This window comes from Hemitrygon akajei, chromosome 16, assembly GCF_048418815.1.
Source record: "Hemitrygon akajei chromosome 16, sHemAka1.3, whole genome shotgun sequence".
Lineage (NCBI taxonomy): Eukaryota > Metazoa > Chordata > Chondrichthyes > Myliobatiformes > Dasyatidae > Hemitrygon > Hemitrygon akajei.
In genome coordinates this window covers 29,477,567-29,494,262 of record NC_133139.1, presented here as the reverse complement: position 1 = coordinate 29,494,262, position 16,696 = coordinate 29,477,567, and the positions used below count along the sequence as shown (strand labels likewise).

The 16,696-nt window shown below is 43.8% G+C and overlaps 1 protein-coding gene across 1 annotated transcript in view; it reads left to right on the top strand.

The window, feature by feature from the left end:
- Window positions 1-16,696, top strand: part of LOC140739911 (protein ENL-like) — a 112,253-nt gene that overhangs the window by 71,580 nt on the left and 23,977 nt on the right. The window contains exons 3-6 of the mRNA XM_073068578.1: window positions 2,496-2,578; window positions 5,817-5,960; window positions 8,467-8,592; window positions 12,105-12,668. Coding sequence (XP_072924679.1) covers window positions 2,496-2,578; window positions 5,817-5,960; window positions 8,467-8,592; window positions 12,105-12,668 — 917 coding nt within the window. The remainder of the gene's footprint in view (window positions 1-2,495; window positions 2,579-5,816; window positions 5,961-8,466; window positions 8,593-12,104; window positions 12,669-16,696) is intronic.

Here is a 16,696-nt window from a genome sequence, read left to right as displayed (position 1 = left end):
GGGATGTTGTGCTGGTATTTTGTTCCAGATTGTTGAGGATTTCTTTTCCCATCTGTTTTGCTGGCAGCAAGCCACGCATTCACACTTGGCGACCTCACGTAGGAAGGGAACTGGTTTCCAGTACGAAAGGTGCTCAGTCTGCTGGGCTGTCCTCCGCTCTTACCTTGGCTGATTTCAGTGCGTAACTCGAGGGAACTTAAAAGGGGAGGTTTAAAAAGAGCATGCAACATTGCGGTTAATAAAACCAGTGAGAAAAAGATAAACTGAGCAGAACTTTGCTAAGCCAGCAACAGAAAGCAATTGCTAGCACCGGTGAGTTTGAAGTAAATTTATTATCGAAGTACATCCTATGTCACTGTGTACAACCCTGAGATTCGTTTTTCCTGTAAGCATACTCAGTAGATCCAATAGGGGCAGTATGGTAGCGTAGGGGTTAGCACACGCTTTTGCCAGTGACCCGGGTTCAGTTCCTGCCGCTGCCTGTGAGGAGTTTGCATGATCCCCCCCCCATGGCCGTGTGTGTTTCCTCCGGGTGTTCCAGTTTCTCCCCACAGTCCAAAGACGTAACAGTTGGTAGGTTAACTGGTCACTGCAAATTGTCCCGTGATTCGACTGGGGTTAAATCAGGTGTGGCTGGATGGCACAATGCGAAGGGCCAGAGGGCCTACTCCATGCTGTATCGCAATAAATAAAACAAATTAATTTAAAATTGTTATCTTCTAGAGCAGGGGGCTCCCAACCTGGTGTGCACAGACCCCTCGGTTAATGGTAGGGGTCTGTGGCATAAAAAAGGTTGGAAACGCCTATTCTACAGTTTCGCTAATTAGAACCTCGCCATTCGGCCCGCAATGTTAACCTACTCTAAGATCAATCTAACCACATAGCCCTCCATTTTTCTAAAAATGGTGAATCTGTGGAATTCATTGCTGCAGATAGTTGTGGAGGCCAAATCATTGGGTATGTTTAAAGCAGAGATTGATTAGTTCTTAATTAGTAAAGGTGTCAAAGGTTATGGGGAGAAGATGGGAGAAAAGGTTTGAGAGGAATAATAGATAGATAGATAGATAGATAGATACTTTATTCATCCCCATGGGGAAATTCAACATTTTTTCCAATGTCCCATACACTTGTTGTAGCAAAAACTCATTACATACAATACTTAACTCAGTAATAATATGATATGCATCTAAATCACTAACTCAAAAAACATTAATAATAGCTTTAAAAAAAGTTCTTAAGTCCTGGCAGTTGAATTGTAAAGCCTAATGGCATTGGGGAGTATTGACCTCTTCATCCTGTCTGAGGAGCATTGCATCGACAGTAACCTGTCGCTGAAACTGCTTCTCTGTCTCTGAATGGTGCTATGTAGAGATCATAGATCAGCCATGATGGAATGGTGGAGTAGACTCGATGGGCCAAATGGTCTAACTCTGTTCCTATGTCTTATGGTTTTATTAACAGTCTCTTAAATGTCCCTGATGTATCTGCATTTATCACCAACCTGGCAGTGTGTTCCAATTCCACACACCCACTGTTTTAAAAAAAACACACGTACCTCCGACATCCCCCCTATACTTTCCTCCAATCACCTTAAATTATTCCCCTTACATTAGCCATTTCCACTCTAGGGAAAAGTCTCTGGCCGCCCACTCTGTCTGTGCCTCTTATCATCTTGTCCATCTCTATCTGATCACCTCTCATCCTCCTTCGCTCCAAAGAGGATAGCCACAGCTCACTCAACCTCTATAATCCAGGCAGCTCCCCTGCACCTTCTCTAAAGCCTCCGCATCCTTCCTCGAATGAGGGGACCAGAAGTGAACACGTTGCTCCAAGTGTGGACTAACCAGGATTTTGCAGAGCTACGCTCACAACATGCTGGAGGGACTCAGCAGGCCAGGCAGCGTCTATGGGGAAGAAAGCGCAGTCGACGTTTCAGGCCGAGACCCTTCGGCAGGTCTCTCATTACCTCACGGCTCTTGAACTCAGTCCCCCTACTAATGAAAGTACACCTTCTTAACAACCCTAGCAACCAATGAAGTTGGTGGAGAGTGTATCTTGTGTGAATTTCCTGGGATCTCTGCTGTAATAGATTATTCTTTCCTCAGTTGTTACAGTTATATTTGATGAGGGTGTGGCATTAATTGATCATGGACACTGCCCCCTCCTCTTGTTTACATATGACTTGGTGTGATTGTGGATGCAGGAAAGGCTTAGAGCCATATGAGTATCCAGTTCCTTTAAAGTGAAGGGGGGAAAACATAAACTGGAGGCTGAAGTGTTTTTCAAAGTTGAAATGTTAGTTTTGCGGTTAAAAAAAGATCTGATGCCAAGAGAGAATGGTGTCTACAGGAGTATGCTGTTGATGCTCTTTAAGCAACTGAATAAATGTGGCTGTTTTATTGCTTATTGTTTGAAAGAGACCGTCAGTATGTGCTGTCAACGAGCTTTCAGATGTGGGTTTAACAATAACTTCATATTTCTTTCTTCCAACTTAGTTTGTAAGGAGCCACCTTATAAAGTGGAGGAGTCCGGATATGCTGGATTTATTTTGCCAATCGATGTATATTTCAAGAACAAGGTACCTCTCTCTGCTTATGTTGAACCTTTAATTTTAACTTACTAACTAAAAGAGTGGTGGTGGGGGTGGGGGGGGGTGGACCAGCAGAGTGACACTGTATTTCTGTCTGTCAGTGTCCCTATTCCCCCCATCAAGAACATTCTTGTGAATTGCTTTATCCGTGGCTGACTGACCTGCTGTATATTAAGTGATTGTTTTCAGTTTCCTGAGCACTCTGGGGGATGAGGGAAGGGTGACGAGTGGAATGCCATCGTGCTCTCAGATTCTTCCATTAAAGGCACGCTCGAGCTAGGCACTCCATAGCTTCAAAGTTCCAAAACCCCTCCTGATGGAGAGCAGGGATTTCCAACGTGGGATCCACTGGCCCCTTGCTTGATGGTGTTGGTCCATGGCATAAGGAGGGTGGGAGCCCCTGCTGTAGAGAAAGATTCAGTTCTGCACATGAAGAGCCTGGGATCGTAGCGCAGATGGCACTGGTTTCCAGCGTGGGCACGTGCTACTGACACGGTGGCTTTGGCACTTCCAGAGAAGCAGGGTGCTGGCCGATATTTATCATCCATTAGCATTACCAAAATATTTTTGGCTTGGGAATTTGGATCAATAGCCCCTAATTTCTGGAGTGCTCTTGAAAGGGGTGCCTAGCACAGAAGATCATATTGTTCGGGAATAATTAGTGCAGTAAACCTTCAGTGGGACATTGTGGAGAAGATAGATCAGCATTTCTTGGTCAATCTTGCTGTCATCTGGCACCACATATCCTGGTTAAATCCCCCTTCTAACCTTCACCTGACTAAATGGCAGCCAAGCAGCCGAAGGAGCACCCAACTGTCCGATTGCCAGATTTATTCAGTTCCTGTTGTTGCCTCTCTTTGTTGGTTTCACTTTTTGCCACAGCCCACACAGCACTGCAAGGGGTGCCCAATCCCATTCTGCTGGCTCTGAGGCCTCTGCACAGATAGGTATGGTAGCAGACACTTCCTACCACACCGAGTAGAAAGGAGCGTGGGTACAGGCCGCAGAAAATTTCGGGGTGACGGTAGCGTCGCGATTAGTGCAAGGCTGTTACAGCTCGCGGAGCTCCAGAGTTCAGAGTTCAATTCCAGCGCCATTCTGTAAGGAGTCTGGTTTCCTCCCACAGACCAAGACCTACCAAGTAGGTTGATTGGTCACTGTAAACTGTCCTGTGATTAGCTGGGGGTTAACTGGGATTGCTGGGGCAACATGGCACAAAGGACCGGAGGTGTCTACTCCAAGCTGTATCTCTAAATAAATAGCTCTCAGTAGGAGAAATATTACTTGAGACTGCAATTCTACAGGGGGAAAAAATGCAAGTGCAGAAGAACTTGAGAATTTGTGCCGAAGGAGGCAATTTGGCTCTTCAACCCTGTTCTGTCCATCATCACAATCGTGACTGATTTTCTTCCTCAGCTGCGAGCTCCTGCACTGTCTCCAGAGAGGAAGGAAACTGTGTTCAGTCCCTGTCTCGTCACCGCTGTGTGCACACTCAAGTGTCACATTCTCAAGTCTAGTTACAGAGAGAAACTGGGGCGAGAGTCCCAGGCCAGCCTTCTGGGAGAGACCGAGTCGATGGAGTGTCCGAATTAGTGAGAGCATTTAAGAGGATCTAGAGACATTTTTAATTGACACTCAGCATACCGAGACTGCAAAATTAAGTTGAGGGAAACAGACCTTTCAGTTGACAGGCTTATTGGAAAAAGTAAAGCTACTTCTGAATTTTAGAAAAAAAAATAAACTGCTGACGTTGAAAAGAAGGGTGATCTGAAACAAAAACTGTCTCTGCCTGACCTACTGAGTATTTAAAACATTTTTTGTTTGTACATCCGAATCTTGCAAGATAATTTAAATTCTGATTTCTAATCTTGGGCAGCTTTGGGAGGTTGTGGAGGGGGACACACTGCCACCTTGTGGTCAGAGCTGGATGTTTTGAGTAAAAATGAGATGGTGGAAATCTGAATTTAGAATAGAAAATGCTAGAAATACTCTGGTGAGGAACGTCCTGTGGAAAGAGGAATGGTTCATGTTTCAAATCAAAGATTGATTTTAGACTTCTGAACTTTTTTTTAAATCTCTTTAATCTTCTTCTACTGTCTATTGATATTGTAACTTATGGTAATTTATTATACTTGTACTATACTACTGCCATGCAGTAAGTTTCATGATGCTCGTCGGTGACAATAAACGTGATTCTGATTCAAAGATCCTGCACCAGAACTAAGAAATAAACGGTAGCGTAGTGGTCAGTACAACACTTTACCATACCAGCGACCAGGGTTCAATTTTCGCTGCTGTCAGTAAGGAGTCTGTACGTGTCCGCGTGGGTTACCTCCCACGGTCCACAGATGGGCCAGTTGGTAGGTTAAATTGGTCATTGCAAATTGTCCCAGGAGTAGGCTAGGATTAAATCGGGGGATTGCTGGGCGGCCCAGATTGAGGGGCCACAAGGGCCCATTCTGTGCTGTATCTCAAGGGGCAACAACGAACAACGATAAAAGAAGTTGATGTTTCGGGCTGAGACCCTTTGGCGGGACTGGAAGGTCTCAGCCCAAAATGGCAACTGTACTCTTTTCCACAGATGCTGCCTGGGCTGCTGAGTTCCTCCAGCATTCTGTGTGCACTGCTTGGATTTGCAGCATCTGTATATTTTCTCTCGTAAGTGATAGGAGTTTGTACGTTCTCCCTCTGACTGCACAGGTTTCCTCCAAGTGCTCTGGTTTCCTCCCACAGTCCAAAGGTGTTCCGGTTGGTAGGTTAATTGGTCATTATAAACTGTCCTGTGATTAGGCCAGGATTAATCCGGGGATTGCTGGGTGCCGTGACTCGGAAGGGCCGGAGGGTTTACGCCGTACTGTATCCCAAAAATAAAAGCAAAAAAAAATTGAGAGGTAGAATGTGGGAGGGTGGGAAGAATAAGATAGGGTAGAGTTGATGGGCTGAAGGGTTTGTTTCTATGATAATATTAAAAATAATGCTGTAACAGAAATGCAAAGCAGAAAGATTTCAATGACACTGGCAGGTCTGTGGCATTGCCACATTTTGAACGTTAATTTGTGAACATCATCCATCAAGTACTGATGTGACCACTGATTTGAGCATTTAATTGATATTTTAATCAGCTATTTTGGAATTTTTGCTTTAAGTGCATCACATCTTATGACATTTTATATTAAAGCGCGTTCACATTTGAATGGGTTCTAAATGATTATTTTTCTTTGATTAGGAAGAACCGAAGAAAGTCTGTTTTACGTATGATTTATTCCTAAACCTGGAAGGGAACCCGCCCGTGAACCATCTACGCTGTGAGAAACTCACTTTTAACAACCCAACCAAGGAATTTCGACGCAAGCTTGTAAGGGCAGGAGGAGTAAGTTTCTGCCACTTGGCAATGCAGCTATAGTTCCTCACTTGTCTGGATTTTTTTTACATCCCTGATAATATCTTATCAAAGCAGAGCAGTTTGCCTGTCATTTGATGGCTTCCTACTGGGCAGAAGTGAGTCTTTGTTCACTGACAGTAGTGATCCTTCAGAGACAGGCAAAGTCCTCTTTGTAAAGCCGATCGAAAGCTCCAGTCTCCTTGGCCCCCAGAAGCAACATAACCGCACAGAGCATTAGCGGGTAGACAGCAGTTCAAGTATGGAACATAGAAGGTTACAGCACAGTACAGGCCCTTCAGCCCACAATGTTGTGCTGACCTTTTAACCCACTCTAAGATCAAATTAACACTTCCCTCCCACATATCCCTCCATTTTTTAATCCGTTTCGTTATGTAAGTGTCTCTTAAATGTCTCAAATGTTTCTGCCTTTACCACCACCCTGACAGTGTGTTCCTAGCACTGATCATTCTGTTGAAAGAAACACCTACCACTGTGTACTTTCCTTCGATCACTTCTCGTATTGCTCATGGCCGTCCTGGGAAGAAGGTGCTGGCTGTCAACTCTGTGCCTTTTAACATCTTATACACCACCTCAACTCTCCTCTCATCCTCCCCTTCACTCCAAAGAGAAAAGCCCTAGCTTGCTCAACTTTTCCCTCATAAGACATGCCCTCTGATCCAGGCAGCATCCTGGAAAATCTCCTGTGCACCCTCTCTAAAGCTTCCACATTCTTCCTAAGATGAGGCGACCAGAACTGAACAGAATACTCCAAGAGTGGTCTAGCTGGAGTTTTATAGAGCTGCAACCTTGCCTCGTGGCTCATGAACTCAGCCCCCTGACTAACAAAGGCCTGCGTGGACCCCAAGTTCCGCCACATTGTAAAGAATTCTGTCATTAAGTTTAACCTTCACTTTGCAGTTTTCCAGACTGAACTCTATCTGCCAGTACCCCATCCTGTCAGCGTCCCACTGTAACTCACGACAACCTTCTTTCTACACTCTCCACCACACCTGCAACCTTGCCAATCCAGCCTTGCACGTTCTCGCCTGAGTCACACCAGAATGATAGAGCAGGGGTCCCGGAACAGACCCCTGCAAAACCACTCCAGTCGCAGACCTCTGGGTGGAGTATGTAACGGTGCCTCCTTTACAAGACAGCGCCCTGCTCTCAGGATGGGTGGGAGAGTTGGGGTGGGTTCCTGGTCGTGGAGCAGAACCAAGAGGAAAGAGAGATGCAGCACGAGTTGGGGCGGCTTTTGAGGAAATTGCCTGTTTATACTACAGTGCATCAGTATTTGCTGTGATTTGGCTTTTTTCCCCCCGAGTGTTGAGGGAAAGGAAGGGGTATACTGTTTCATGGCTTGCTTACTTGCAGTCCGTTAAGCCACTGGCGTCTAGGGTGGCAGAGGGGGTCCTCCATCTCTGGCCGTGCTCAGGGCTTCCTTCGTCGTGCCGGTAGCTTCCTCTCGGTTTTCACTGTCAGTCTCGCAAGTCCCAAATGGAGACTCCGGAATACCGTCACACTCAGATGTGGGAGGATCATTCATTGTTTTCTCTGTAACAGTCAGTGTTGTTGGCCCTGACCTGATCTCCTAAACCTGGAGGACCGGTGGACCACTCTTAGTCTGGCCTCTACCCTTTGACCTGTTTGGCATGGGTGACCCTACCAAGAGCCAAAGCATAAAGCTGTGACTCCAGCCAACGTAGCTCTCCAGGTCATTGAGGCACGCAAGCCTCCAAACCCTACAACCAGGTTGTGGTCCTCTTGGAGGCAGTGGTTGAAGCATAGTATATTTGTGTGTGTAAGCATATCCTATGGTTGGATTGCTGCTGAAAAACGACCCAGAGTTAAAACCAAGGTCATTGTACACTTTAGGTGTAACCTTGAAATAGAAGGAATATATTTGAAGACTTTGACTTGAATTAATGTTGAAGGCCATGTCAAATAGGTTTCCAATCTGTGTATGATTTGTCCATCCAGTAAGCAAAGTTGAGTTTATTGTCATATGCACTGGAGCAGTGGCAAACTTGCTTGGCCCATGGCACATGAGAGAAACATAAATTATACATAATTTTTAAGAAATGGAAATAGGACAGTAGAGCTTAAGAACAGGCCATTCGGCCCACAACATTGTGCCAGACAAGCTAAAAAGCAAATCAAAACTGCCTTAACACTAATCCCTCCATATCCCAATGTCCATATCCCTTCACCTTCCTTACATCCATGTGCTTATCCAACTTCTCTTAAAAGCCTCCAATGTATTTGCCTCAACCACCGTACCAGGCAGCGCATTCCAGGCATCTGCCACTCTTTCAGTTAAAAAACTTGCCCCTCACATCCCCCTTGAACCTACCCCCCCACCTTCAATGCCTCTGATAGTAGACATTTTCTAAAATAAGAAAAACAATTAGAACAAAAAAAAAGAGTCAAATTTAGTGCAAAATGGACATTATTCTAAGAAGATTTTGCAGACATTATGATTGTTTTATTTTAGGTTATGGTGATGCCTGAAGGAACTGACATAATCTTTAAACCAAGCCCAGACTATCCGATGTTACCCACAATTCCACTGTCTGCATTCTCAGATCCAAAGAAAAGCAAACCGTCTCATGGTTCAAAGGTCAGTACTGGGACCCTTGTTTCATACGGTATGGATTCCGAATATTTTCAATTCCTATTTCTTTAAAGGTAAGTAATGGAGGCAGTTTTCACTTTCACAGCTTGGGTGATATGGACCAGGCCACTCGCTGTTGGAGAACTTGTTGTCATTGAATCTGTGTGGGTGCTGTATTGAGAGAGGAATTTCCTCCCCCAGTTTATTGCTCAAACTTAGTGGAAAATTGCACCCATTATTACCCATTCCATGGGGTCGGTTGTTGGCTTTGAACCTGGAACCTTGGAACGAACCATTGCCTCACAGTTACTGAGAACCTCACTCTGTCAACTCAGCAGGGCTGACCAAGACTATAAAAACAAGCAATTCTGGGGATGATGGAAATCGAGCAAGACACACACACACCGCTGGAAGGACCCGGGCAGCGTCTATGGAGTTGAATAAACCGTCGATGTTTCAGGCCGAGGCCCTTCGTTGGGACTAGAAAGAGGGGGAAGGAGCCAGAATAAAGAGGTGATGAGGAAAACCTGGTGGGGGGGGGGGGATAGGTGGGAGAGGTAAAGGGCTGGAAGAGAAGGAATCGATTGGAGAGGACAGTGGAAGGAGGGGCACCAGAGGAAGGTGATGGGCAGGTGAAGAGAAGCGGTGAAAGGGGAATCAGAATGGGGAATGAAAGGCAGAGGAGGGGGAGGAGAGAGAAATTGCCAGAAGCTGGAGAAATCAATGTTTATGTGATCAGGTTGGAGGTGACCCCCAGAATATGGGGGTGTTGCTCTTCTAACGTGAGAGTAACCTGTGGCAATGGGAAGTTGAATTGAAATGGGTGGCGGCCAGGAAATCCCGCTTTTTTTTTGGCCGATGGGGAGCAGGTGCCTGATAAAGTGGTTCCCCCGATCTGTGTCGGGCCTCACCAATGTAAAGGAGGCCACACCAGTAGATGGCTCTGAAAGACTCACAGGTGAAGTGTCGCATCACCTGGAAGGACTGTTTAGGGCCCTGAATGATGGTGAGGGAGGAGGTGTAGGGACAGGTGATGTGGTTGAGGATGTCCTTAGTGGTAGAACCCTGTTGTGGATGGCAGAAGTTATGGAGAATGATGCATTGGAGACGGAGGCTTGTGGAGTGTTGGGTAAGAACAAGGGAAACTCTGTCCCTGTTCAGAAGATGGGATGGGGGCAGATGTGGAGCTGATGCAGGCGAGGGTAGCATTTTTTTTTAGTGGTGGGTGGAAGGGACACCCTGTACTTTGCTAAAACTGCCTGATTTAGCAACATTGTTAAATTGACTTTACCTGGGATCAATTTATTGGGATCAACCACCTCAGCCAGGACATTGCTGCAGAAGTTACTTGGGAATATTGCCCTCAGCCCAAGTGATTCCAAAATAAAATTTGAAATAGGTATTTGCATGTTATTCAATTCCATTCTGAACACCCCAAAGATAAAGCAGGCCGTGGCTGTATATTAGCATGACCCAGCTAGCCTTCAGAAATGGGTGAATTACTGGCAAGTAACATTGAACAAGAGGAACAAGTCACATATCCTTGACACGTAACAGTGTTACTTCAACTATCCCAGTCAAATCATTATGATGGCTGCAAGAACGGGTCAGAGGTTGGACGTCTTGTGGCATGTGACTTGTCTCGACAACCCAAAGCCATTCTACTCTCTACAGGGCACAAGTCCGGAGTGTTTCCATTCACCTGCGTGAATGCCAGGCAGACCAGCCTGCTTGATTGGCATACACAGTGTAGGAAATGTTCAATATAATACCGACTACGGAATCCGTTATCTGGTTTATGGTGGCCGCGGAGATCACGAAGATCTGTGTGCTGCTCTCTCTATATTGCATTCACGTACAAACAGCAACACTTCGCGGGGTATCACAGTCTGTCAAGCAGGTTCTAACATTTCTATAAAAGTTGATTACAAACTCAACAGTGATGAAAATGTTCTTAACGTACGTCACAAACAGAATATGCTGTGGCAAAGTTTTGAATTGTGCATACTTTTTGCCTAGCATTTGATGGTTTGACCATGAGCTGTGCTCAAGGAGAGTGGACATAGAAATCTACAGCGCGTTACAGGCCCTTCGGCCCACAATGTTGTGCTGTTCTAGAAACTGCCTAGAATTTCCCTACCGCATAGCCCTCTATTTTTCTAAGCTCCGTGTACCTATCTGAGAGTCCCTTAAAAGACCCTATTGTATCCTCCTCCGCCACAGTCGCCGGCAGTGCATTCCACGCACCCACCATTCTCTGAGTGAAAAACTTACCCCTGACACCCCCATGTACCTCCTTCCAAGCACCTTAAAGCTATGCCCCCTCGTGTTAGCCATTTCAGCCCTGGGATAAAGCCTCTGGCTAAACACATGATCAATGCCTCTCAACATCTTATACATCAGTGTATAATGTTGGCGTTAGTTAAAAATTAAATCTTAAATTTCTCAGGGAGGAGGGCATTTGGTGCATTGAGCCTGTATTGGCTCTCTGAGCAATCCCAGCACACCAACATTCCCCCACTTATTTCCCTGTAACCTGTTCTTTCTCTCCTGCCCATAAACCTCATACCAGCCACCAGGTTTAGGAGTACCCATTACTCTACCGAGCAGCACACCTTCAGACCAGGGAGGACAGTGGAGCATCCGGTGGGGGGGAAGCCCACATGGTCACAGGGAGAACATGTATACTGGACGTGGTAGTCCTGTTTGTAGTTTAGTGTGGGATGAAGTGACCGTGGAAATAGAATCAGTGTCCAGGAGTTAAATCGAAGCTGGACATGTACTTTTCAAGTCAAGTCAAGTCACTTTTATTGTCATTTCGACCATAACTGCTATGTACAGTACATAGTAAAAATGAGACAATGTTTTTCAGGACCATGGTGTTACATGACACAGTACAAAAACTAGACTGAACTACATAAAAAAACAACACAGAGAAAAAAAAAACACACAACTACACTAGACTACAGACCTACCCAGGACTGCATAAAATGCACAAAACAGTGCAGGCATTACAATAAATAATAAACAGAACAATAGGGCAGTAAGGTGTCAGTCCAGGCTCTGGGTATTGAGGAGTCTGAGAGCTTGAGGGAAGAAACTGTTACATAGTCTGGTCGTGAGAGCCCGAATGCTTCGGTGCCTTTTCCCAGACGGCAGGAGGGAGAAGAGTTTGTATGAGGGATGTGTGGGGTCCTTCATAATGCTGTTTGCTTTGCGGATGCAGCGTGTAGTGTAAATGTCTGTAATGGCGGGAAGAGAGACCTGATGATCTTCTCAGCTGACGTCACTATCCGCTGCAGGGTCTTGCGATCCGAGATGGTGCAATTTCCGAACCAGGCAGTGATGCAGCTGCTCAGGATGCTCTCAATACAACCCCTGTAGAATGTGATGAGGACGGCGGGGGGAGGTGGGAGATGGACTTTCCTCAGCCTTCGCAGAAAGTAGAGACGCTGCTGGGCTTTCTTTGCTGTATTTTAGACCGTGTTTTGTGACTTGCTTTTGTCTTTTGCAATCAGGACACAAATAGGGAGAGCAGCAAATCGTCAAAGCCTCACAAGGTCACGAAAGAGCACAAGGAACGGTCTGCAAAAGACTCTGAAAGCAAGACGGCCGTGAAGGAACCCGAGAAGGATCACAGTAAATCGTCCAAGGAGCTATCGCGGAAATCGGCAGAAAGCAAGATTTCAAAGGAAGAGAAAGCTACTCCAAAGGCAACTTCTAAAGAACCAAAACCAGCCTTCAAGGAATCTAAACTGGACAGCTTGTCATCCAAAGGCAGTGGGAACCTACATCAAGAGTCAAAGCCCAGTATTAAGAGACCCTCCAATGTAGATTCCATGAAACTCAATGTTAAAAAGCAAAAGAAAAATACTTCAGAGACACCAAAAACTTTCCCCAGCGTCTCGCCGAGAATTTCTTCGTCGTCTTACTCTGAGAAAAAGCAGTTGAAGGAGAAGGAGAAAGAAAAAGTGAACATTAAAGTAGAGAAAGTTAAATCTGAAAGTAATGTGAAAGAAGTGAAAAAGCCCCTGGATTCAGACGAGTGTAATTCAGAAGATGAAGTGATCTCCAAATCTGAGGTGAGCAATTTTATTCTAAAATCTAACTGTGGCTCAGAAGGAGCTAACGCTCTTCTCCTTGACGCATTCTGCCTTGCAATAGTAGTTTCAAAAGAATTGCTCATCTTACTCACACCAGGATAACAGCTGTTGCTCCCTTTGTGGGTGGGACTATAGATTGGTCTTTATCTCAAGCCTTGGTTTTAGATATCTGTGGTGAGGCTGTTGAACTGGTGGTATTTATTGCCCTCGAACAGAGGAGGCAGGCAAGCATTAATCCACGTGGTGGAATCTGGGTTCAGATATAAGCTGGATTGGTTAGGATGGCAGGTTTCCTTCCCCAGTGGAGAACTTTGAACCAGATGGTGATTCTACGGTCACCGTTACTGAGACTAGCTTTACTTTTGATTCCAGGACTCGAGATTCTGCAGATGATGGAAATCTTGAGCAACACACACAATATGCCACGGCACATCAGCAGGCAGGCAAGGCAGCATCAATGGTGGGAAGTGAACAGTCGATGTTTGGGAAGCCAGTCCTAGTAAAGGGTCTCGGTCTGAGACATTGACTGCCCATTTCCCTCCATACGTACTGCTTCACTGAGTTCCTCCAGTGTTTTGTGTGCGTCACTTTTAATTCCAGATTTTTTAATTTAGTTATTTGACTTTAAACTCCCAACGTGGAAGGGTTCAACTCATATTTCTGTTTTCAGTGAGTAACTCTGTTATTTATTTGGGAGCAAGTGACTTGATCACCTGCACAGCCAAGGACATTGGGAAAATCTAACTGTAAATTTTGTACATTAATAAGTCATGTGATTACTGTGCATAAGTTGGAAGAGTTGAGTACACTGCAGTTCAGTTAAGACTATCACTCAGAAATGTATCTCTACACTTGTACCAAACACTTTGTATGGGAGTTCTCTTGAAATTTGGAAGCAGATTAAAACTCGTTAAACTTAAGTTAAGTGCAGCAATTTTGCCCTGGGTCTCGACAGCAGTTCAGTATTAACAACAGCATGTGCGCGTTAGTGGTGCTTCACTAGACGTTCCCTGGCTGTGCCACACCCCAGCTGTGGTCTCTGCAAGGAGTGCAAGGGCCATTGCTGAGATTGCTTGGCATTTAGACTGGGAAAAGCTTTCTTTTTCAATCTTTTTATTAAGTTTTTCAAAAGTAAATACATAATAATCATAGTAGTATAAGGGGAGTGGGGATTACATTGTTGGTAATTAACATATGAAAAAAAAAGCTATAAATAGCACCAATATAATTGACCTCCCAAACTCTTGATGCCCAACGTAGAAAAAAAATTAAAAGATGGGGGGAGAAAACCCCAAATTGAAATCGAAAAAGAAACTAAACCAAACTAAAACAGAACTAAACAAAGCTGGGCTATTCGATTATATCAAATACAATCTTTAATGTTGTTAACTCCGCTCCTCTATTCAAGTCAATGAATAAAATAAAGGAATCAGAAAAGGTCAGATTACGTTCTATGAAAGTGTTGAATTAAAGGCCTCCAAGTTTCTTCAAATTTAACCGAGAGGTCAAATGTACCACTTCTAATTTTTTCTAAATTTAAACACGACATGGTTTGGGAGAACCATTGACATGTGGTTGGAGGATTAATCTCTTTCCAGTTCAGTAGAATAGATCATCTAGCCATTAAGGTAGCAAATGCAATCATCCACCGAGCTGGAGAGGACAAAAATTGGAGTAATTGGATGAGGTTGTAAATCCATATGTAAAATTGTAGAGAATATATCAAAAATATCTTTCCAAAACTTTTCTAAGAGAGGGCAAGACCAAAACATATGAGTCAAAGAGGCTACCTCAGAATGACATCTATCACAGATCGGATTTGTATGTGAATAAAATTGAGCTAACTTATCTTTGGACATATGTGCCCTATGTACTACTTTAAATTGAAACAGTGTATGTTTAGCACAAACAGAAGAAAAATTAACTATTTGTAAAATTTTCTCCCATTTCTGTATAGGTACAAAAAATTGAAGTTCCTTCTCCCATTCGTTTTTAATTTTATCAGATACATCTGGCTGTATATTCATAATCATACCATAAGTGATTGCTATTAAACCCTCTTGATAAGGATTTAAGCCTAAAATTTTTTCCATGGTATCAGTTGAATATGAAATCGGAAAGGTCAGTAACATTGTATTTTAAAAATCTCTAATCTGTAAATACCTAAAAAAAAAAGATGGGATTTGTGCAAATTATATTTATTAGACAACTGTTCAAAAGACATGAAACAGTTATCCAAAAATAAATCACGAAAACATATTATGCCCTTCATTTTCCAAACAATAAAGGCTTGATCCATGACAGAGGGTTGAAAGAAAAAATTTGACTTGATAGTCAAATATCAAGTATAATAGGACTTGATAAAATAAATTTATTCAAGCCAAAGAATTTATGAAACTGAAACCATATTCGTAATGTATGTTTAATTTTAGGATTAACCATTTGTTTATTCAATTTAGAGAGAACCAAGGGAAGTGAAGTCCCTAATGGAAGCCAATGAAAATCCTTGTGCCAAATTGCGTTAAAGATGAACCCAATGAAGACTAACATTCAAATCCACTTCATGCGTCCAAAATATTAAATATCAAATATTAATTGCCCAGTAATAAAATCTTAAATTTGGCAAAGCCAAACCACCATTCTTTTTGGATTTCTGCAAATATTTTTTACTTAGCCTAGGATTTTTATTCTGCCATATATAAGGTGAAACTTTAGAGTCAATAGTATCAAAAAAGGATTTAGGAAGGGAAAATCTTGTGGATGCTACGTCAGCTTGGAACTGGCATGGAGCCCCCAGCCCCTCGATTTCAATGGGGAATTGCTTGACTGCAAAGAGGGAAGATTGGGACAAGCTAAGTTACACGTGGTCACGATGGTTTAAAACCTCTGTTTACTTCCCGATATTAATTTTAATTGTTTCATTGTTCATTTCATTTCCAATATTTCTGAGATTTGCAAGCATTTTAAAGACAAAGATTAGCAGGACAGAGCTCAGGGCCTTGCTGCTCACTCTGAGCCCTCTGTGGGAAGCAAGACTGTACTTCCAGATCCGGAGGCTCTGAGGAATTGGGGAATGTGGAATGTGGCTGCTGAGTGTTGGCAATAGGAGCCACTCTGGAATATCCAGGCCTTTAATCTCCCCAAATATTTGTTCAGTTGGTGGATCTTTGCTCTTATTAAAAAGCTACTGAATTTGCGTTCTTGGTAAGTATATTAAGGTTTTAAAGTTTAAAGTTCAAAGTAAATTTTATTATCGAAGTGTATATATATATACGTCACCACATACAACCCTGAGATTCATTTTCCTGTGGGCACACTCAGCAAATCTTTAGAATAGTAACTGTAAACAGGATCAGTGAAAGATCAACCAGAGTGCAGAAGACAACAAACCGTGCAAATGAAAATATAAATAAATGGCAATGAGTAATTAGGATCTGAGATAATGAGTTAAAGAGTCCTTAAAGTGAGGTCATTGGTTGTAGGAACATCTCAATGATGGGGCAAGTGAAGTTGAGCATAGTTATCCCCTTTTATTCAAGAGCCTGATGGTTGAGGGGTAGTAACTGATCTTGAACCTGGTGGTGTGAGTCCCGAGGCTCTTGTACCTTCTCCCTGATGGCAGCAGTGAGAAGAGAGCATGACCTGGGTGGTGGAGATCTCTGATGATGGTTGCTGCGTCCCTATGACAGCATTTCATGTAGATGTGCTCAATGGTTGGGAGGGCTTTACCCGTGATGTACCGGGCTGAATTCATTACCTTCTGTAGGATTTTCTGTTCAAAGGCATTGGTGTATCCATACCAGGCTGTGATGCAGCCAGTCAGTACACTCTCCACTGCACATCTACAGAAGTTTGTCGAGGTTTTCGATGTCTTGTTGAATCTTCACAAACTCCTAAGGAAGTCGAGGGACTGCCGCGCTTTCTTTGTAATTGCACGTGGTTGCTGGGTCCGGAACCGGTCCTCTGAGGTAGTAACACCCAGGATCACTTTAAAATCAGTATGTTAA